This window comes from Melozone crissalis, unplaced genomic scaffold (assembly GCF_028551555.1).
Source record: "Melozone crissalis strain CALT ecotype California unplaced genomic scaffold, PUWL_Pcris_2 ptg000029l_1, whole genome shotgun sequence".
Lineage (NCBI taxonomy): Eukaryota > Metazoa > Chordata > Aves > Passeriformes > Passerellidae > Melozone > Melozone crissalis.
This window is the reverse complement of record NW_026535807.1, coordinates 17,913,931-17,937,413: the sequence shown is the minus strand read 5'-3', so window position 1 is coordinate 17,937,413 and position 23,483 is coordinate 17,913,931. Positions and strand designations below refer to the sequence as shown.

The window sequence follows — 23,483 nt, the reverse complement described above, 5'->3', positions numbered from 1 at the left end:
CCCTATGCGAAGAAGCATGAGAGAGCTTTCCCATTTGATGTGCTATGGTGAGAAAGTGTGAGTAACTCATTCCTGTGACTTATTATCCCATCATCCTCATTAAATTTTCTTCAATAATTTTAGATAATTATTTTAAATGCCTCTTTTGAAACTCGAAGCTGGAATAATTTTAAATATCTCCCTGATGAAAGCACTAGGAGGGTTTATAAATCCTTGTCTCACCTTCTCTGAGACATTCCAGAGCCACCTGGGGGTGTTCCTGTGTCACCTGCTCCAGGTGACCCTGCCTTGGTGGGGGTGATCTCCAGAGGTCCCTTCCAGCCCTGGCTGTGAAAATTTTCCAGAAATCTGCATAACTTGTTTTTCTGATTTTCATAATCTTGTAAAAGCTGTTTGCTGTGCACCAACAATGCTGATTTTATACCAGCTCAACTCCAATACCCACACAGAAGGGGTAGAGGGAGGTGCTTTGGAATTTGCTGGAAAATCAACCAAACCCATCAGAGGAGGGAGTGAAGTACATCCCCTTACTTGGGATTTAACACTTCACTTATTACCAGGCAAACATGGGCTCCCAGATAGAGAGAAAATCAGTTTGTTTGAGCACGTGAGACAAAATGTTATTGTAAATATTTCCTTGGGTTTGTGTTTGTCAACAGCCCGCCCTGTTTAATGAATGAGTTGTTTAACCATCCTTCTCTTCAGTTCCCATCAGGATAGATCATAATGTGCCTGTTAAAAGCTGCTTGTAGAAAGAAAAACAGAATCAGACACTTCCCTGTTTTTCCCAGCACCTCCTACAGCAGAGTGCTGGTGATCAAACCTGAGCATTCCCTGCATGGATTTCATAAAATCAGAAATATGGATTTGAAGTTCATAGCTCAGGGTGATCCACACATGGACCCTTGTCTGGATCTGAGCCAGGAATAAAATATTACTACTATTACTATTACTATTACTATTACTATTACTATTACTATTACTATTATTATATTTTTATTATTATTATATTTTTATTATTATTATTATATTTTTATTATTTTGATGTTCCATTGTGCCAATGTCTCACACAGCTGCAGGAATACAAGCACAAATGGCAAATACCCAGTGCTTACCTTCAGTGGCTCCTCAAAAGCCACTCTAAAAGTGCTGGAACGCCAAGAGGAAGGGGGAAGAGCAGAGCCCTGGAGCTCCCCCCGTGCCCACATTGGCTTCCCCAGGGAAGAGCAGCTCCCCAGGTGGTGCCAGCCCTCCTGGTGCCATGGGGCAGCAGCAGACACCCAAGGTCACCTGCTCCCAGCTGCTCTGGGACTTCTCTGGGAAGGGCTTCATTCAGGGAATTCCCCTGGGTTGGAACTCAGTGCCAGATCAAGCCAGTAACCAGCAATTATAACTCCATTTCATTTCAGTAGATATAGATATTTATTTATGTACCTGCATTTTCTTCCTCCTTCTCTCTTCTATTATAATTATAAATATTACAATATTTATATTATAGATGCACCTGCATTTTCTTCCTCTTTCTCCCTCATTTCCCCCTTTTTCCTCTCCTTTATCTGCTATTTATTCACCATTTCCCTCTTCTTTATCAGTGCAGCACCTCAGCAAATCATCACCTGGTCACAATGTCTACCCTCATGGTCTTGGCATAAAACAGCTGAAAACTTCCAGCATGGCTATTTTGATTTAGAATATCAGCCCTGGTCCTCTCTTATGGATGAATAGCCTCACATATTTGCCTTTCTGCAGCTTCAGTTTGCTGCACAGAGCAGGAATTCAGCGTTGTGGGGAATTTCATTCCTGATTTTCCTCCCAGTTTGCACCTACAGCTCAGATCCATCCCGTATTTCACAAACTCTACTGCAAAGGTGAAGCTCCTAACGCACACCTCTGGGGCTGCAGCATTCCCAGAGTGCCCAAATCACACTGGACAAAAACTCCAGAGCTTTTAATTCCCAGCACCTCCTCACAGGTGCAGAGATGGAGAGTCCTGCCCAAAGCACTCAGGCTAACACTGCAAATAAACTTATGCGTGTAAGGAGGAGGGAAATGACTGACAGGGAATTAAAGTAAAATATTTTCTGATTATTACCTGCCCTGAGCTCCCAAAATCAAAGCAGAAATCAGCTTCATTCCAAAGTAGCTGTAAAGCTGCATTAGTCCAAGAAATCTGCTGTCTGAATAATTGTTTTCTCTGGGGTTTTGTTGAATTCACTCTGCTGAGTACATTTTTATTTGTTGGTGACTTTCCTCACAGTGTAGCACTATTTCATTTTGGCCTCTATCAAGCATAACTTCTGATAGAGAATTGGTGAATAAAAAGTTTGAAATCTCGGTGAGAAGACAGGAAAATCTGTAATCTGAAGCATTTTACCTTTATAAATGATATTATCTAACAGCCACTCACCTCATACCTGGCCTGCCTGGCTAACTCCTATAGTAACAATATTTTATGAGCACAACTGCATCAATCTAAACTGGAAAAAAAAAAAAGGGGGAAGGAACTTTGGGCTCAGGGCCTGAGCACTGGAATGAGAATTCCCTCTTTTTCCCTAGATGTTCAATGGCAGGAGGAGTCCTGCACTGAACTCCCCAGTTCTGATTCTCCTGGCTGAGAGTCCTGATGCACTCTCCAATTCTAAAAATTCAAAGTTCATTTTTCTCACTCTGACAGAGCCAGAAAGAGTTGAAAAATAATCAGTGTAAGTGCAGAGCTGTCATGAATGACAGCGAAAGCTTAACTTAGAGAAGTGTTGTTCTTAGGGCCAAGATTCAGATTGTTGTTCCCTAAGCAAATTCACTTCATGGTTTGGCTTTCCTGAGCACTCCCTGCAGCCATTTCAAATGAACTGATCTGACAGCCACTCACCTGATACCTGGCCTGCCTGGCTAACTCCTATAGTAACAATATTTTATGAGCACAACTGCATCAATCTAAGCTGGGAAAAAAAGGGGAAAGAACTTTGGGCTCAGGGCCTGAGCACTGGAATGAGAATTCCCTCCTTTTTCCCTAGGCCTTCAGTGGCAGGAGGAGTCCTGCACTGAACTCCCCAGTTCTGATTCTCCTGGCTGAGAGTCCTGATGCACTTCCCAGTTCTAAAAATTCAATTTTCTCACTCTGACAGAGGCAGAAAGAGCTGGAAAACAATCAGTGTAAGTGCAGAGCTGTCATCAATGACAGGAAAAGACATCAATGACAGCCTTAGAGAGCTGCTGTTCTCAGGGCCAGGATTCAGATTTTTGTTCCCTAAGCAAATTCACTTCATGGTTTGGCTCTCCTGAGCACTCCCTGCAGCTCTCCCTGCAGCATTCCCACCTCCAGGCTGCCCAGCCCAGGCAGGAATGAAACCCTGGGGGCTGCTCAGCCCCTGGGCAAGGAGAGCAAAGTGTGCCTGGGGAGCAGGGTCCTCTCTGCCAGTCCGGATTTGCATCCATCCAAACATCCCAGCAGGAATCCAGAGCTGCACCTCGGGAGTTCAGGTGAGAATAAAGAAAGCTGTTACATTCAGACCATTATTGTTCATGCTGCTTTGTGAATTTATTTCTTTAAATTTTCCACTTGTGCTCCTGCCAAGAGAGATCTATTAGACAGAAAGCAGCAAGAGTAAATCTTTATCATTTTGTTTCAAACTATAAAATAATTTACATCACATATTTTACTTACTTTTGTCTTTTTTGTTTGTTTTTTTTTTGAAACCACAAACATTCCAGCATCACACTGTAGGAATAAGAATAACAATAGAAAGCATAACCTTTTGCATAGTATTAAATGAACAGACAGAGTAAGTTCTTTATTTACAATTATTGTCTAGATAAAAAAATTCATAAAAACAGATGAATGAACATATATTAATAACCCCTAGTGGGATGGATTGCCAATGTACCACTGTATTGTTGTCCACAAATCTCATGCTGCTAAGTACAGTACGTAGAGAGCGAGCATTTATATATTGCAGGGAATTTTAACAAACTGATCATTTTGGTTTTTGATCCATTGTTCCCATCACAGAGAGGTCAAGCAATAAAAGAAAGGAATTGTGATGCACGACTTGTAGTTGAAAGGTCATAGCTATTCTGCTTTAAAAAAAAAAAAAAAAAAAAGTCTATCATTTATCATATACATAAAGCACAGTCTCTGCTCACAAAAGCCCAAGTTTTCTATGCATCTCAGTTTATATATGTTTTACTATATATACACAGAATGCAGTGTTCATTTTCTTATAACAGTTTTCAAGTCTGCGAATGGTACCTTAGGGAGGGGTACTCCTACAGGAAAAAATTCCAAAATAATTAAAAAAAAAAAAAACCAAAAACGGAACCGAGAAAAAACATTAAGAGTGTTGGGAAACAAAAAGGCAAACAGTCAGTGTGTTAAGATGCTGAAAAGAAACTGTTCCAGTATTAATAGCTTCTGTAGATGTTCAAGTCCAAAGCTAGAGGCTTCCCTGTAAATACAGATACCACTTTTGTCTTCTGGCCCCAGGGAGCCCATGGGTGGTGGAGTCCCCATGACAGAGCACCTTCCTGCCTGGGCTGGGGCACAGCTGGGGCTGCTGAGGGTGCCACCGCTGCCCGGGCACCCTGGGCACCAGGCACAGCCAGCAGAGCTCCCAGCCCCGAGTCCCGCAGCTGGCAAGGGAAGCTGCTCAGAGCTTTACCTGGCTGAGGGTCCTGATGCACCCTGAAAACATCAGTCTGCAGTTTGGCCATGAGTCTAAGCTTGGTTTGGAGAGTTCTGGCTTGGTTAAAAGCTGCTGGGACTGCAGAGATGCACCACTGTTATGGAGCCAACCAGAAAAAAACACCTTAACAACTCAACGGGTCGAGATGTTTGGAGGGTGTTTTTGTTCCAACAACGCCTGGCATAATCGATTGTGGAATTCCAAATGTCTTTTTGCACTGTACAGTTATGGAAAAAATCATATGCTGAAAAGTCTCCAAGCAAACTTTATATTAAATACAAAAATTAGTTATGAAAAATCTGTGATCCACAAAGTGCTTAGCATTCAAGTGGTTGACATAGCAATTGTATAAGCTCATAATTTTTTACGTTTCTAGGGCTGTTACCATCTTGAAAAATGTTTTTCGCCTTCCAGACTGCAGGTTTTCAAAGCAGCTTTCTTGGGAGAAAGCTGAAGGTAAAATAATGTTATTACTGTGTTACTGCAGGAACACAAGCTTGATTTTAAAAAAATCACACAAAGCACATCTCAATACACAATTAATAAAGATTTGTTCAGTCCTAATAGTGCAGAAATTATATTTTTCTTTTAAAAAGAAATCAAAGCAACAACCTACAGTGATTTTCATCCAAAATGCCAACAGCCCATACTTTGCAAATAATAAGGAAATAAATGCCTAAAGTACTAATTGAAAAGGATTAACACAGTATATCACAAGATTTCAACATTTCTTTTATGTCCATATAGACAAACCAAATATAACTTATTTTAAATTATAAACTCATTTAATGTCGCTCTAAAAATAGTTTCCGAAGCCATTGCTGTATGTCTGAAGAATGAAATAGCCTCCATTATTGTTATGTTGCACCAAAAGGAGTTCAAGCAGATCATCAGAGGGAAGGAAGGAAAAAAAAAAGGAGAGAACCTGATCATTTCGATTTTTATTTGAAACAAAGGAAGCCTGGTTTACCTCCCTGTATATAGGATCACAATGCTACATCCAATATATTATATTTTGGCTTCTTTTGTTATTTACTAGCAGTATCTACATTATTAACAAAAAAAAAAAAAGAGACCAAAATAAAAACCCAAAAAGGAAATCAGGCAGAAATCAGAGCACGGTTGTAATAAAATATCCGGGGTGCAAGAGTACAGACATTTTCAATGAGCTGAGCTGAGCCATTTTTATACTACTTCGGCAGGAAGTGCTTTCTTAACCCTACAAATAGTTAAGGATATTATCTACAGGTTTGTAAACAAATTACATTCTTTTTTAGGACATAAATAAGTTAAAATAGTCAGAGCAATTTGAGCAGAAACAAGGCAACATGCCAACAAAGAAACTTTATATATATATAACTATATATATATAGATAGATATATACATATATATAATTAATTATCTATATACTTATATGTATATATCTCTATATATAGTCTCATAAATGTTTAAGTTCCTCTGTCCAACTGGTGCAAATCTACTGTGCAAGTTAAGCTTTGCAACTTCAAAAAAGTTATTTAAATTAATCTATACAATTGAGTCCATGCCACACAAGCATTTCAAAAACTCACAGACCAGTGAATTGGATAAATAGCCTCAGAAAGAAGTCCTCTGCAGTTCCTGCTTAAGGAGGAAAAAAAACAACAAAAAAAAAGAACCAAAAAGGAAATAAAAACAAACAAAAAGAGAGAAAGAAGGGCCAGCAGTGTACAGTACATTCATGCAGGAGGATTTTTTTTTTGTTTTTGTTTTTCTGAAAGGGAACGGGGGGTATGTAAATCAGCCATTCATTCTTTCCCCAAAACCATTGTGATCAACAATTCATTCACTTGTCTCAGAGTGAATAAGAGTTCAAACAGCTTTTCAGCCAGCAATGTTTTTAATATATATATTTATATATCTCGGTTGCTGTGGGGTTTCTTATTTTATTTTACTTTAACTCTTTAATATTTCTTTTTTTTGTTTGTTTTCCTTTTTGCAGTGACCTTTTCAGCTAAAGTGATGTCTCCAGGCTATGTATTGGGCTTCCTGGACTAGAAGAGGTAGCTGATTTACTTGTATCAGTTGTAAGATTGATTCCACTGTCGATAGCACTGTTGTTCTTGTTCAGCGAGGACGGTGGACTCGAGTTTTTCTTGAGAGCAGGGTCTTCTTCTAGGTCTGTGTCATCAATGAGTGGGATGTGGGGCTGGGAATCTTCTATCCTAAATTCAGGATGAGTCATAAAGTTGTGAATAGAGGTTCTAGATTCTGGTTTTTCTAAACCTTCATAGAGAGAGCTACGGAATGCCTTCACGACGCGGATCTGGGGGGAGAAAAGGAAAGGGCTGTCAGAGGGCACCTCCCCAGGGCACAGCAGGGCAGAGAACACTTGGTGAAAAATGTAGCACATGGTTAGGGCAGTGCAGGCAGCTGGAGTCCAAAGTCTCTGGATGTTATATGCATAAACGAGTGGCTCAGTTATGTGCATTTTGAATGTCTGTACCAACTGCAACATTAAAATAAACCAAGGTTTAAAGCCATCAAAGAACTGATGGGGAGGAGTGGTTAAAGAAAGCCAAGGTCCACTCGTGTGGTACATCCCTAGTAAAAGACAAGCCATGTTAATTGTAATGCAAATGTCAAACCATGCATGTTGATAGATTTTTTTTTTGTTTTTGCAGTGAGTAAGTAGAAAGGCTTTTTTTAAATTAAAAAGTCTCTTTTGTATTGTTGTTAAAAAAACCATTACACATAACATATCACACTTCACAAACAGAAAAGCACGGAACACGGACACGGTTGGATGGGTACGTATGAGACACACACAGGAGCCAAGTGTAAAAACTAGAATATCAGTGTTTTAAAGCAAAATCTAAATGGATGCAGCCAAGAGCACAAAAAGCCAAGCAGACAAAGTACTAAGCGCAATCATGCTACCACAGGGGGAAAAAAAAATAAAAATCACAGTTACCACATGAACAGAGATAACTTGCACACAACAACTACACTTGGAAGCCTGGATAATGTGAACATAGTATCGTTGAACCAACTTTTATTTGTCCTTCATGCAGATGTGAGGTAAACACTCGAGTATAGACCCACTGTTCTAGCCATTCAGCTTGTTAATAAATAGAAGAACATGTAATAAAATGATGGGTTGGTCGTTGGGTTAAATTGAGTCCCATTGTTAACAGCGAGCTGTTTGGATTTGGTGTCTCAGTCGTGCGGTTAAATGCTGAAAGCCACATGATTTATGCCATTTATGCAGTCTTTAAAGCAGGTCAGTGACCTGGGCCAGGGGCCACCTAATGCCAGAAAGCACCTGGCAGGAAGAAGAGAGGTGAAAATCAACTCAAGACTCAGCCCAGCGATTCTCAGGGATGGTGCCCACCGTTTTCCCAGTAGGAAATGGGAGGAGCAGAGCAAGGAGTGGGGATGCTACATCCTCTGTGGGTGGGCAAAGGGAGGGATGCTCTCTAGTCCCAGGGACCTACCAGTTCTCAAAAGAAGTGAAGGGTTGTGCTGGGTTACTGCTGAAAAAAACAGAACTCTTTGGAAGGGGGTGGAGGGGCAGAGAGGAAAAAACAGAATGGCAAAACGTGATCTGTTGGCAAATGTTTCATGACTAAGTATGAGTTCTATCCCTCTACTTCCATGTAGTCCATGAGCAAACCTTGAGCATTTCTCAGGGGGGAGACTAAAACACAGGCAGAGGCAGAAAAGGTGCAAGCAGGTACTGTGAAAGCTTCTCCACACACGTTTGAAATGGTTTGGTGGTTGGCATGTGGATCTTTTTACATGTAAATATGCTGCACATTTTTGGTTGGCCTGATACACCACTGCTTTGGAAAGCTTTAATTCCTCTTTGCCTTGGCACACTGCACTTCAGTAATGGCACAGGGCCAGTGGAGTCCAGCTGTGGGGTCCAGCTGATCCCATGCTTGGAGCTGGCCAAGCTGTACAGAATTTCAGCACATTTGAGCAGGAGGCTGACTTGGTTTGGTTTCGGTGTTTTTTCTCTTTGATCTCGGTCCTTGTTTATGCTCTCTAAATTTGGATATTTGTCATCTTTTAAAACCTTAACAGCTGAAGTCCTGCCATGTTCAGATCATTGGGTCAGCCCAAATACTCTCCCTTCCCTCCACAGGTACATTTGGTAACAGCAGGGCACAGTACAAAAAGTAGTTCAGGTGACTGTTTATGCTCCAGGTAAGAGATTTGAGTGGCACAGGATGGCTCGGCCAGACCTTGGGGTGGGAGAACATGTGAGGTTGGCAGAGGTGCAAGAGGGAAGATTATCTTGCACAAAAAACAATATCAACAAATAAATTTCACCCTCTGCAATCACACAGTGTACCTAAGAGAGCTCCTGGAATTAAAAACCAGGGGTTTATGAGAGCTGAATCTGAGCTGTGAGAGGGCTCTGCAGAGTCAACAGAGTGGGGTAAGGGATTGATCTGCCTTGCTAAAGCCAGAAAAGTGACAAATCCTTTCACTATCTGTGAAGGATCTCAAGCCCTCCTAGCTTGTCTTTTAAAGTGCAGAGTAATTAGTCTAAATGATTAAAAAATGGTATGACTGTTGAGGCAGCCTTAAAACCACATTCCCATAGTCTCCTAGTTTAAATCAGGAAACTTTTGTGGGTGCTTTATAGGATGGGCTGATGAGGTGACATTTCTGCAAACCTCCCCATTCTTTCTGCTTTCTAAACACAAATACCAGTCACCTCTTCAGCTGCAGCTGGATGCTAGAGCTTATCAATTAACAAGATAATTCTATTATCTTGGGAACAGCCACTCCTTATGGCACAGACTTAGGTTCTATTTGCCAGCTGGATCTTTATGGTGAAGGTAAATTTTTACTTAAATAAATGTGTTTGAAATTATCCTGAACAGATCCAGCAGAATCCAAAGAAAGGAAAGTTTTTCTTCATCACACAAACTGTATTTAAGTCTGCAAGATTTAGCAGGGCAGGAACTGATGTCAATTTGTGAGCTCCAGGTCCCATAGTAGGGAAAGCATCTGTATTGCTTTAATACCAACATTTGGCATCTCTTTTGGATTTAATTACCAGCCCCTATTCAGTGCAGGGCAAACTTCAGATTCCAGCTGTGTTTGACAGGCAGCCCTGCGAACGTGACTGCCATGACCTGGATTTGGGGCTCCGCAGTGACTCTGCAATTAATTAATTAACGAGCCATTGCAGGGGAGCAATAATGACTTTGAGCTGTGGTCTGAAGATAGAACTGCAGCCTCTCACTTTGGGTGAAGGTATGTGCCAAAATTTTTGGCCTGGACTGTTTGGGTCTTGTGAGAACATTGAGACGTTTCTAGAATGGGTTCTGCTTGTTCACATTGGTTTGTACTGGAAATACTAGCTCAGAACTGCTTCAGCTCTGCTGACACCTGAGGTAATTCACCTTCTGAAGGCAATGGGAATGGAAGGGCCAAACTGGGCAAGATCCTCAAGGTAACAATAAATCAAATCAGATTTCCAAAGAGTTTTCTTCACAAGGGAGCTGTAGAAGCCCATAACTTCACTTAAAATCTCTCTACAGAGATGTATATTAGTTTTCCATTGGTTTTTCATTTTAGAAGAAACTCCCTCCTCAACTTAAAATCTTGCATACTGAGCTTGGCATCCAGAAGAAAACTTTTTTTTAATGTCACACATCATTCAGTGACAGAATATCTGCATTGCAATAAAATTCAAAATCTCCTTCAAAGCCTGTCCCCCAATGGATCAAATTATTGCTTGCAGGGACAAAACTTAGTGGAAACAAAGGCAGAGGGTTTGTTGCATATAAAGGTGGCATTTTAGTTTCTCTACCATAATACTATAATATTTCATCTATCTATTATACCTGATCCAACTCCCAGATTTAAAAATATTATTTACCCAGAGTTACATGGCCCAACAGGAACAAATTCTTTTAATACATGCCTAAATTCAAGATTTGAGGTAATATCTGGTGTAAAAATGTTTGGGGGCTCTGCTGAAACAAAGCCCAGCCAGTTTTGGGTTTTTTTGACGATAAAATAAAGCAGATGAACTTGGGATGTTGTTATGGCTGTAAAAGCATGGAAAAGCAGGGACATCCATGATGGATAGAACCTGGGAAGTGTTGGTTTAGTATGAACTATGTAGAGTTCATGTAATGGTGTTTCTTTATGAGACTGACAATGCCAAGGGAAGACAAACAGTGAGATACAGCTCCCTTTTCTCACAGTAATGGAGACAACAGAAAAAAATGAACTGCTTTTAACAAAAGACTGCGGGGACAACACTTCAGGACATTTTTGACATTGCTATAAGTTTCCACTTCTTTCTTCTCTGGAGCTGTAACAGAAAAAAACTCTTCAGCTTCATCCCACCTTGAAAGTCAGATTTATTATACTGCATCAGGCAAGAAAAAAATAAAAAACAAAAACAATAAAAAAAAAGAAATAGAATTTTAGATACTACAATTTTTTTTTTCCCATCAGAAGAAAAAGGTGATATTCAGAATGTCAGTCCTAAGTACAAGCATCTAGGCAAAATCTGCAAAGCCTGGTGAGCACCAAGAGCTGTGTTCTGGTTGGTAGTGTGTGGGCTTATACTCGAATGTTTACCTGGCTTCATCTAAGCCAAGTATCTGGAGTTTGGTTCACATTCATTTCAGGCTCAAGGTTAAAGACTCACAACCTCTTTTTATTTCACTCTCTCCTGCTGAACCCTTTTGTCCAATGTTCTCTAGCCCTCTGGGAAAACAAACACATTTAATATTCAGACAGTAGAGAGTAGGGCACTGCAACAGCAAATAAATTCAATACTGAAAGGTCAGTAAGGTGATTAGTATAAAATTGTAAACAAGAGGTCAATTTTGCAAAGAGATGCCAACTCTTCAGTGTAACTGAGACTATTCTAGGTCAAGACTAAACTGTAAAAAGGTAAAGGAGTTTGGTCAAGGTCTATTGCATATGGAAATCTTTGAAAGAGAAAACATCTTCAGTATATTGGGATTTCTTTTGGGATTCTCCCAGTTTTAGGTGAGTAAAATCAGATGAGGAGATGCTGCTTGAATTGGGGTCACCTGTAAATGTTGTGCCTCATATATTCTGGGGAATAGGATGCAGAAGTTGAGCAAATTCAAATATAAAGTTAAAAAAACATGTATAAAACTTAGAAATTCTAGTTTTCTGCTTTAACGAGTGAAACAGATGCATAACATTATCTGTGCTACTCTTTTCCCACATAAAGATGCAGCAAATCCTGCAAGTGCTGCTCAAAATTCAAACCACGGGCAGCAATGAAAGCAGAGCACCCACACAGGCCTGGTTCTCATTTCCAAAATTGCTGAATTCCACTGTATTTTAGAGCAAAAGCAGAGCCCTGTGCAGGGTTTCCACTTTCCACAGCAGGATTGCTGCAAAATTATGGAGTTGTACATTTTTGTATCAGATTTAAATAATTCACACAAGCCTTTAAAAGACCCTGTTTGTGCATTAGGATCTAACCCTTCCTGCCATGGCACATCTCCCCTTGAGGGCTTGGGTTTATATTTAGGCTCTAAATCTGCTTAATTATCCTTCAGGGAGGAGATCCAGGAGTTGATTTTGATTTTTTGCATATCCCAGGAGGGTTTTGTCAAACCTTGGTCACAGCCAGTGGGAAGTCCTAGGCTTTAGTATGGAACCCAGTCTCTGGTTCAATGGTGCAGCTTTTAGAAACATAATTTTAGCTGTGGGTTTGATTGAAGTTCTTGTTCCATTTCCTCCTGTGATGGTTAAACCTTCCTGTACAGAAATTGCCCACTGGGCTTGGTCTGTGATCTGAATGTAAATTGATACTGGAGCAGCAATCTTTGCCTCAACATTTATTAATATAGATGATTTCTTTAAAAGAAATGAGTTCCCATTTTTCTTCAGGAAAAAATTCCATCCAAACATGACTTTACCTCAAGTTTTAACTCTGAATTCTGAATAATTTCTTTCATAGAAAATTAAATATGTAAGAAATATAAAAGCTCTTCATACACAACAGCTTGCAAACATTTAGATGGACTCTTTAAGATGCTCTCTTGGAAAATGGGCTGTGAGAGCCACTGGAGCTGAGCTTGTTGAGTGCCTCACGTGGCATTTGAAGATGCTGGTGGCCTCAGCAAAGCCCTGGGTGACACCTCCATCTTTGCCTCAACATTTATTAAAATAGATGATTTCTTTAAAAGAAATTAGTTCCTATTTTTTCCTCATGAAAAAAATCCATCCAAACACAACTTTACCTCAAGTTTTAACTCTGAATTCTGAATTATTTCCTGTCCATGACAGTTCCTGCCCTCATGCCACCCCAGCAAATACTGAGTGTTCTACACAGGACACATTCCTGGCACATCTCAGGACCATTATTTGACTAAAAAGGAATGTGAAAGATTCTTGCCCAGCAAGTGAAGCCCCAGTTCTGCAGAGCACAAACCCAGCCTTAAGGGTGCTCTGCTCCTGCACCAAGACACTTCTTAAAAACCAAACAGCCAATCAACCAGACAGAAAAATAAGCCAGAAAAAACCTTCTGGGATTTGTATAAAAATATCTCTGAGAGCATTTTGTGGTTGATTGGTGAGGTTTTAAGTGCTGCTATAAAATTTGGTGTCTTGACTTTGTTTTCTTCTATCTCACCACACAAGTGGGTCATTTGAGGCCACTGCTGCTGGGGTTCATGTAGTAAAATGTTTCAAGCGATTGATTTAAATATTCGCTTCTAAAAACGTCTGACAAGATAATTCTGATCAGAACCAAGAAAAAGGAACTCTGGGAGGTCTCTTTTGCTGGGGTTTGGTTTGGTTTGTTTGTTGTTTCCCCAGTGCTTCCTAAACCTAAAAATCAGAATATTTTCTGAAAGAAAGGAGAGATTTGTTTCAGGGACCTGCAGTTCCTGACTGATTCCACTTGCGAAGAGCATGAGCTCCATATGAGAATGAGGGGAAGAGCAAGTACAAAGGAATATTAAATGTGTGTCTGTCTTGGGAAATCTGCAACTGTGTTCCTTTGCAGGGGTTACCTATTGCTATCATGAACATCTGAAACCAGGAATAGACAGAGTAGGATAAAGACTTGTTTACTTTGTGTACAGTTAGATGTTCTCATCCTCTACCTAACTAAAAAATCTAGTGGTAAAGACATTAATCACATACTCAGTTTTAAGCACAAGATAATTTTTGGTGTTACTAATTCTGAGCTTCAAAAGGAAAACAAAAGATGCTTCACTTCCCCAAGGTTCTGGGGTTTTTTCCCCCCAAATAAAACACAGAAAAAAATGTATAAAAAACACAATTCCACCAAGGTTGTACCTGAACCCACCCTTAACTATGCAGTGGCAGAGCTTTCAAATGATGGAAGTTTATGTGTGTAAATCTGTGTCTGAGAAGATCTGAGACCACCTTGCTTAACGTCCCCATATTTTCATTTTCAGTAGCTTAAAGGTTTGCATATTAAACAGGGGCACATATTTAGTGTACATTTAAATGAATTTCATCATTTTAACAGAATAAACAAAATGCCAGGTTTTCATTTGCAGGAATTTTTGCTCTATTTAAAGCTGCAATGTCTTTCAAACAAGATAAGAGACTCACAGACCTCACTGTCATCCATTAATGGTGACATACAAAAATTTGTAATTTGTTATTACAAATAACACCCTGATGGCTCACTAGAGAAACTTTAATATTGTATTAAATATTCTTGTATAAACTGCTTTTAATTAAGGGATTTCACAACTCTGAATGGGCCATATTTGTAAATAGCTGCTAATTACATCTAATAACTTGCTGACCTGTTTCACAAACCACTCTAGGGGTGGATGCATTCCACAGGCAGATTTCTCTTTACCAAGCACTAAGCTTTGAAACAAACATGAATTTGTCCAAAAATACCAGAAAAACTTTCCATTAAAAAAAAATCCAAAATTTTACTATAAACCTGCAGGAGACAGCTCACAGATTGGCAAGGTGTCACAATGAACTGTATATTAAAAATTAGCAACAAAATTAGTAAAGAGTTTCATAAATGCTCTGTTAAATTAAACTGACATATCAATACAGCATCATGTGATTCCTATTTTTTTAATTAAGCATTTATTGATATCACACCCTCTCCACTTTGGGCTCCCAAAATGCCAACTGAAATATCCCAATTGTTGCAACATCCTGAGCAAGTTTGAAGAACTAGATGCTGTTTCTTTCCTATACTCTCAAGGTTTTCCCTTGATACTCCCCATAAGATATTTAATATATTTTTAACAATCCTGAAGACTGGGAAAGGCTTCAAAATCAGAAGTACAATTTTCCCATTATTCCCTTTCACCCCATAGGAAGAAGAAAATGGGGTTTGAGCTGTTCTGAGGAAAGCAGCCAGTCCTGTGTGCCCACACACAAAGCTGGAGAGCAGCCCTAGGTGAGCAGTTTGGAATTGGGATTTCCTCAAAAAATGCCAATTCACAAAACCATCCCCCATTTCTATGAAATTTGTATTAGGAAAAGTTTTCTAGGTTCTTGATTTTGAACAACCCATTGTAAATACCCCATTTAAAAATAAAAACCATTGGGGTTTTACTTGATGGGGTTTTTTCACTGCCATTCATAAATTTGTGTCTTTGTATGAATAAATCAAAACTGCCCCTAAGCGTTACAATTTCTGATTTAATACCAGCAGACATTTTGCTGTGGTAACAAAACACCAACAGTCCAGAATAAGCACTTTAAAATCCCAATCTCTGATTGCCCTCTGCCACAGAGATCCTTATCTCTGGGAAGTTTAACAAATCAATCACTGGCTTTTATTTTAGTGAAGAAACGTGGCTGTAACCACGAGGAGCTCTGGACACCTGTTTTATTTCTCCAAATGAAAGGTGACAAAGGCTGGAGCAGATTCTGCTCTCTCCTATTAATTAACTTCAGCCCATAAACGAGTGAGGCCCTTGTTAAGACACAATAACATCCAATTCCTGCTTTGCTGCAGTGGAGAGTAGAGAGGGAAGATAAATTGTCTATTTAAATTTTATTAGATCTTTCCTCCCAGAGTGCTGGCTGCAGCATATGAAGGGAACATTTAGCACAGCACAATGAGCTGCACCCAGTTTCCTGCTGAAATGGAGAAATTCTATCCCAGGCAATCATTCCCTGGATGAAAAGCTGCTTTGGGATTCTGGGGGTTTTGTTCCCTGCTCAGTGTGAGAATGAGGGAACCTGGGCTCAGGAACCTCCATGGCTTCAATTCCCCTGATCCTGATCCTCATCCTCATCCTGATCCTCATCCTGCCCTGGAATAGTTGGGGTTGTTGGGGTAAAACTTCCCAAGACAAAAATAGGAAAATATAGAAAAATCTCCAAGAAGCAACCGCCAAAGTTGGAACCTAAATAGCTTCAGCAAAAATGAAGTTTCCCCTTTAAATCCAACAAAAATTCTCTGCTCTTACATGAAAACACTTTAAAAACCAACCAACCAGACATGAAAAAAGGAAATGAAAAATACTCTTCAGAGATATGTCTGATGGACAAATACTTCTAAGACTTTTTGTGATTGTTCGATAAGATTTTAATTGCTGCTATAAAAGTCATGTCTGAATGTTTGGTGTGCAAATACTGAGGAGGTTTGCACTCAAACAGGATGGAAAGGTCAAGCTTCCTTTTTCTTGCAGGAGTTCTGGAGTTTTACCCCCTTCTCTTGTCTGCCTTTTCTCTGCCTTCCCTTTCTCTGTTGGCCAGACAGATAAGAGCAGTTTCTTCTCTGCTTGGCCAACTACTAAAACCTGCATAAGGAGTGTACCCAATTATCTTCTGAAGTGTGTGACAGGCTTGTAAACTGAGTTCTACACATTTAAATATTCTTTTAATGCTGTAATAAAAGAGCTGCTCACAGTCCTGAATAAATAAAAATCTAGAAACAGAGTTAGATCTTTCTGAGCAACTGGAATTTTTCTGTTACTCAAGCCCTTCCTTATCAGCTGCCTCAAAGATTTTTCATTCACTTCAAGACTTCTTCAGTAGATATTTTGCATCTTAAACCAAACTGTGTTAGGATATTAGGATTCAGAAATCTGTTTCTTCTAAAAAATAAGTTACCACACCAATCTTGTTGTTTCAACACTGTCCTCTAACTTGCCTACATCCCTCCTGCTTCAATGCTCATCTGCCAGTGAATTTAGACATAAAAAATCTACATCTAAATAAGACAGAGGTAATAAATCCAAATAAGATAGAATAAATCTAAAGCTAAATAAGACAGAGATAATATATCTAAAACTGTATATAGATATCTAATATATCTAAAATATATCTAAGATAGAGAGAACAAACTTAAAGAAGTCTTTCATCTTTCATGTAAAGTTTAAGTCTGGCATCATAAACTAGATTTCCTGTTTCTTGTTCCTTCATTTCCATGTCTTTCCTGGACTAGTCACAGAGAGTCTTCCTGGTGGAATGGTGTCACAGACATCTTTCATGAAAAATCTTTTCTTTAGGATTTTTCCTCCTGAGAAGCTGGGAGGCCTCAGGAACAAAATGTAAACAATGATTATCTGCTGCTGTGGAATGCAACAGGTGCATCTGGGATTGGTCTCATGTGGTTGTTGCTAATTAATGGCCAATCACAGTCAGCTGGCTCAGACAGAGAGTCTGAGCCACAAACCTTTGTTATGATTCTTTCCTATTCTATTCTTAGCCAGCCTTCTGATGAATCCTTTCTTCTATTCTTTTAGTGTAGTTCTAATGTAATATATATCATAAAACAATAAATCAGCCTTCTAAAACCTGGAGTCAGATCCTCGTCCCTTCCCTCATCCTCAGACCCCTGTGAACACGGTCACAGAATGCTCTGATATCTGAAAAGCTTCAGAATCATTAAAAGTCTGTATTTTAGAAACAGTAGAAAATAAAACCTGACAGGGAACCCTCAAATAAAATTAAAATCTCCTCACAATAAAAAACGACCCTAAAATTCCTGTCCCTACTGTGAGTTAGCAAAGAGACAAAGAGAGAGCAACTCCTGGGGAGCATCTACTGTACACAAAGCAACCATGTCACGGGGTTTGGAGCTGAGTGAGGTGGGAGCAGAGCCTGGGGAGGGGCACAGGAGCTGAGTCTGAGGCGACTCTGGCTAAGTTGGCATCTCTGAGGGTCGGGTGCAGTAAGAATTCACACTCACGCCCAGCCGCAGCAGCAGAGGTGCTGGTAGGAGAGGAAAGAGCATTGGATAACGATACGTGACTAGGGCTAGAAATATTGGTTACATCCTGGGTCTGGCTTGTGACGGAGGACTGTCTCCTGAGAGCCCCCTGAAAGGAAGTGCCACTCTTGAAAGTATTGACTACTTCGATCTGTAACGGAGGAAAGAACGAGACAAGTTGCTTAAAGTATGGACACAGTTGCATAAGTGACAGGAATAATCATGAAAAACAACAAATCAACCGTGCGCGCGCTTCTACTCCAGCTGGAATCCAGGTGCCCCCTTTGCAGGGTTTTTAGAAATGATTCAAATTTTCTGTCTGGATAAAATGACGCAGCTCTGTAGGAGGCAGCGGAGCTGCATCACTTTAAACAAGTAGAAGATTTGAAATAACAGGGTTTTTTTAAAAGTTGAAAATGTTTTATTTAGAGGTAAATAAAATCAGCTGGAAGACTTGATGTAACTAATCTCCACTCTTTTTTTTTCCTACTGAGATTCAAATTATGCTGTTATGTCTCTCCAGGGGGAGAAAAATTCAGTCACTCAGTTGGAATTTGGGGGATGGGGTTGGGGATGACACTCAAGCAAAACAGAAAAACTTTAAAATTCAATATATGACTCTATTTTGTCTACAAACCCAGGGCTGTCAGTGCACTAGTTTGATAAAATAATTCTTCCACTATTTTATCTGACTTTTTCTGTAATGAAAATTTGTAAAAATTTAGCATTGTGATAAAGAACGTTGGGGTTTTGTAACTGGAGATTAAAAAGTATTAATATTTTATCTTTATACAGAGCACTTAAAAGCATCTAGAAAATGATGTGGAACTGGATTGACTATTGCAGCAAATAACATGACAATTTTCCATTTATTTTCATATGCCTGCTGTATTCCCTCTTTGACAGACCCATCCTGAGCACCTTCCTTTTCCTCCCCACCACAGAGGAGGAGTTAAAAACAGAGCTGAGTATTTCAAGGCATCCTTTGGCACCAGTATAAACCCATATAAAGCAGGCTCTGGGTACAGAGGGAAAGCCAGGAGTAAATCCCACAAATCCCTGCACCCCAAAATGTCCTTTGTGTTGCATCAGTGCAACCACAACAGACAAAGCAGTGGAATATCCACAGGAGGAATTCAACCAACCACTTGTTTGAAGTAACCCACTGGTACCAGACCATGCCACCCACATTTCTGCAGATTCCCAGCCTAGAAAGAGGTAAATTGGTGGCATTTTTATCAATTTAAACAGCACACATCTTGGTGAAAACCCTCCTAAATTTTCCAAGTGGGAAGCACTAGAATGAATTTATGATTTTCTGCTGTGGTCAGACTTATGAATAAACCAATTTGTATATTTAATAATATGGATGTTTTCCCTCCCTTAATCTTGTCTTTGGCAATAATTTTTTATTTTCCTGTGTGTTTTTATGGGAATAATCAACCACAACCAGCTGGAAAAGGGGTCCCAGGTTACTGTTGTGCAATTATCACAGTGAATTTTCCTCCACAAAGCCCAGGTTTGTTCTGTCTGAGCCCTGGTGCCGTTTCTCTGTGCACACCCAGGGCTGGGCAGTGTTCAGTAGTCCCCACAAGGTTGGAGAGCTTTGGTTTTGGCAGCAGAATTACATGTCCAGTGCAAATCTCACAGTGAATCCGAGGTAAATCACAGCAAATAAAATGTGAGGTGAGTTTGCACGTGGGGCAGGGCACGAGGGGCTCCTCAGCTCAGGCTCATGGAAACACCACATGGCTCAAACCACTGGTGACGTGGCACAGTAAATACTCACCTGGAATGCTCTACAAAAGTGGAATTAAATACAGATCTTGACTTCTCAGGGTCTAACCCAGGTGACAGAGCACTCTTCAAGAGAGACCATTCAAAAAAGACTCTAAAGACTCTCACTGAGGGCATGAAATGAGTATTTCTGTGCTAAACCCTGAGATGTGCAAAAGCCTTCCTATAAACTGAGAGCCTTTGGTGCAAGAGTGAAAAGATGAGGGAAGATCTGTATTTAATGGTTTCTTCAGAGAAGAAGAATTACAGCCATGTAATTTGCTTTTCTCCTGAAGAAATGAACTCCAGCTGTTCATGGATATAATTCCTGGTGGGAGGATGACAACCTCCCCAGAATCCTAAAAGCTGAACATACAGGGCTGTGCTCTGCCTGAAGCCAAGGAAGAAGAGAAGAACTTGGCCCAAAAGTTTATCTTCTCCAAGCAGAAAATAACAAAGAAGAAAAGAGCTCATGGAAATAAATAGCGCATTTTGAATTAAGATGGAACCTTTTCATGACAAAGGAATGCATTTATTTAGAACAATTCAAGCTGCTCAAGAGGAGAAAGGAAATAAAAATTCATAAGTTTAAAAAATTTCCAACACAATATAAGATGCAATCATGTTTTGATTATAGGCCTTCAGGTAGAGAAAAAAAACTGTCCCACATTTGAAGCTTATCCATAAGGTTGACATTTTTCACAGCTGTCTCATTTTTACCTATGTTTTATGCTCTAGAAGATCCAATTTTTAGGTATGCACAGCAAATGAAAAATATCAGGGATTAGCAATTAAAAAAAAATCTGATAGTAGCAGAATAGTCCTGGCAGAACAGATACTTCTTCCTGATTTTTAACACAGAACAGATTTTCAGAAGCATTTCTGTTTTCATTTATGTGAGTAGGACTCAGGTATCGTTCCCCTAATCTCCAAGCAGGATATTAATTTAAAAATTAAAAAAAAAAAAAAAAAAAAAAAGAAAAAAAGAAAAAAAATGTAAAAAAAGAAAAGCCACTTTTCTGTAAGAAATACAACAGTTTCATGGGGCTACTATGATGTTTTCTATATTAAAAGCTACATGGAAACCATAAAATGAGGTGCTGGCTTTTTATCCAACTCGAGAACCTCTTGCCTTGCCAGGAGTGACTTTCACTGCTTTAAGGTCTGAAATGGTTCAAAAGAAAAGTTTTCATGTTTTCTATATGAAAAATGAAGGGTGAAAAATGCAGTCCAGCACCTCTGTGTGGTTTTTTAGCATCTGAAAAGAAACAATCTTTAAGCAGCAGTTACCCTGTCACCTGTATTTTTTTTCAGGTTTTCCTTTTATTCTCAGAACATTCCAGGCAGTTGTTTCCCACCTGGGGCAGGTAAAGCAAACTGAATTTCAGGATGAATGAAGCAGAAGAGGAAAGAATCAGACTGGGGGTGTAAAATTCTGACAAACATAAGAAGTTTTTGAACCTCCACTTCAGAATGTTTCCACTCTCAGATGTGAGAAAACTGGAGAATCTTTCAATACACAATCAAAAGAGGTGAGATGTGTATTTTTTTTCTCTGGTTTTTTACTCAGATTATCAGGTCTGGCCTGAAGGTGAACTTGGTGAACTTCCCAAAGGCTGTTAGACCTGCCAAGAGGGTGTGATCACTTTTGTCTTCCTTCAGAACAAAGAATTTCTGAGAAAGGCAACAAAAACTTGGGGGAAATTGCAGAAAACTGTTGGAAAGTCCTCTCTGCGTGCAATTTTAGATCCTCCTCAAACTTGCATCTCTAAGATAAACCATTTGTGAAGCTTCACCACTCAGTGACCATCTGAGAGAGCTTCCCAGGAAGGAAACTCTTCCATTCAGAGAAGGGGAGAACACATCCCTCCAGAGATGCCCTATTGGATATTTATCAGAGATTCCTTATTGGATATTTATCAGACAACAAAACATCTAAATGAACAAAAGGAGGCCAAAAAGAGCATCAGAAGTTGATAAAGTTGATAGCCAGTCTCTGGCATAGTTATGTGCATTTTTCATACACCTTTCCTTCTAAGATGCATGTTTTCACAAAAACAGAAAATTCCCAGCGGAAACCCCTCCTCTGGTGCCTTGGGTTGAACCCTCTGTTGGAGAGAGGATGTAGATGAAAATTGTCTTTAACACTGCAATATCTCTTGTCAGTTTGGATGGGTTTCAAAGGGAGCACTCCAAGGAAGAAGGGTTGGTTGTCTGAAAACAACACCCAACCTGTTGTGGGTTCTTTGTTTCAGCAGTGAAGGCTTTGCTGGGAGCTGGAGCCACCTGTCCAAGAGTGACTGAAGAGAAAATAAGGACAAATAATCCAATTTACAGCACAAGTGTGGAAACTGGTGTTAGGATTGAATGACCAATCTGGTCCTGAGCTTCCAGAGTTCCATCCTACTCTGCCATCCCCCGAGATACGAAATGAGGGGATGCTCTACCTTCTTCTTCCCATCTCCAGGAGTGCATCAGACAGCAGAGGATTCCTGCAAATCCTCCCAGGGATGCTAAAGACATCCCAATCTTTTCCTGGAGCTCTTCTTTTGCTGGTCTCCTGAGAAATGTGTTATAAGGGAATGAATCCACCTGGATGGGCCCCACACACAGCAAGGATCAAATTTGACCTTAGTCCATCACTCTCCACTGCACACCTGGGCACTGCTTTGGAATCTGTTGGCCCATTTTCTTTCTTTTTTTTTTTTTTTTTATCCCACAAATGTGAAATGGATGCAAAAAAATCAAATTCATTGAGTAAATAAAATGAGAAGAAAAATCACAGAGGTCTCTTGGCAGAGATGAGGGAGACATCCTACTAGAGGTGCTTCTACAACTAAGAGCAGAAAGGAAACCAAGATGGATGTTAGCAAAGAGACATAATTAATGTTCATTTGGGTTTAAGTAGTGGAAAAGAATCATTTCTCTGTGAATTAAGTGGACAAAGAGATGCAGAACTAAAAGCTACCTCTCAGACTAGAAAGAGAACTGGAAGGATGTCATTTGCTTTGTGTTGCTCGAAGCTGTTTACACTCACCCCAACCAGAAAGACATCCTGACAGAAGTGCCAACAGGCAACACTCCTCCTACAGCCACCAGGAAGAAAAGAATGCACATTTAGAGGTCATCTTGCCCTGAAGATCACCTGCACCAGGGCACTTTTTGTCACAACTGAAATTCGAATTTTCTCTAGTGATGAGCGCTCTTGACTCAATGGAGTCAAGACACACAAGCTCAGAGCTGAAGATCCATATTTAATCACTTACCACAGAACCCTGGGAATTCCCCCAGCTTTTAATCGCTCTACATTTTCTGCTCTGCAGATGCAGCCAAGAGACCCCACTGCCCTAATTTGGCTTCTTTCCATCATTTTTTTTCTAAATTCATGGCTGCATCTTCCCCCCTCCCCCCCCCCCAAAAAAAAAGAATCAATTTGTAGATGTGAAAAAGCAGAAGGTGCTGTTTATCTCGGATGAAGACAAAAACCCTAAATCTTCTGAGACAAAAATGTTCTTTAGAAGATTCTTTCAAGAAAAAAAGATCATTTTCTTAATTATTCACCTCTTTTTCTTGTCAGGCTCATGTAAAACACGCACATCTGATGTGGTGCTAGCTGTTCTCTGCTGCAAGCTGCCAGAAATACTTGATCTTAGAAAGATCAAGCAGAGCACACCTGACTTCAATGAAACACTTCACTGCAATGGAAAAGGCAAAATACTTCACATGATTTTCTTCAGCACTCCAGGACAAATTTCACAGCTCCTTAACCTGCACTATATTTAGCACCAGGATTCACTGCAAAGGTCTGGTATATTAAAAAATGCCTTGGATTTTTGTGTTTGGCAAA

General features: G+C 39.9%; 1 protein-coding gene across 4 annotated transcripts in view; it reads right to left on the bottom strand.

Moving 5' to 3' along the window:
- Positions 1-5,610: 5,610 nt before the first annotated feature.
- The window catches only part of ATP2B2 (ATPase plasma membrane Ca2+ transporting 2), a 403,583-nt gene continuing 385,710 nt past the window's right edge, over positions 5,611-23,483 (bottom strand). For 2 of the 4 annotated variants that reach the window (XM_054281065.1, XM_054281062.1), the window contains one exon: positions 5,611-6,988. In XM_054281065.1, coding sequence (XP_054137040.1) covers positions 6,677-6,988 — 312 coding nt within the window. In that variant the 3' untranslated portion in view covers positions 5,611-6,676. Of the gene's footprint in view, positions 6,989-11,350; positions 11,407-17,839; positions 18,012-23,483 lie in introns of all 4 variants that reach the window. The other 2 variants (XM_054281064.1, XM_054281063.1) reach the window with 2 other exon arrangements.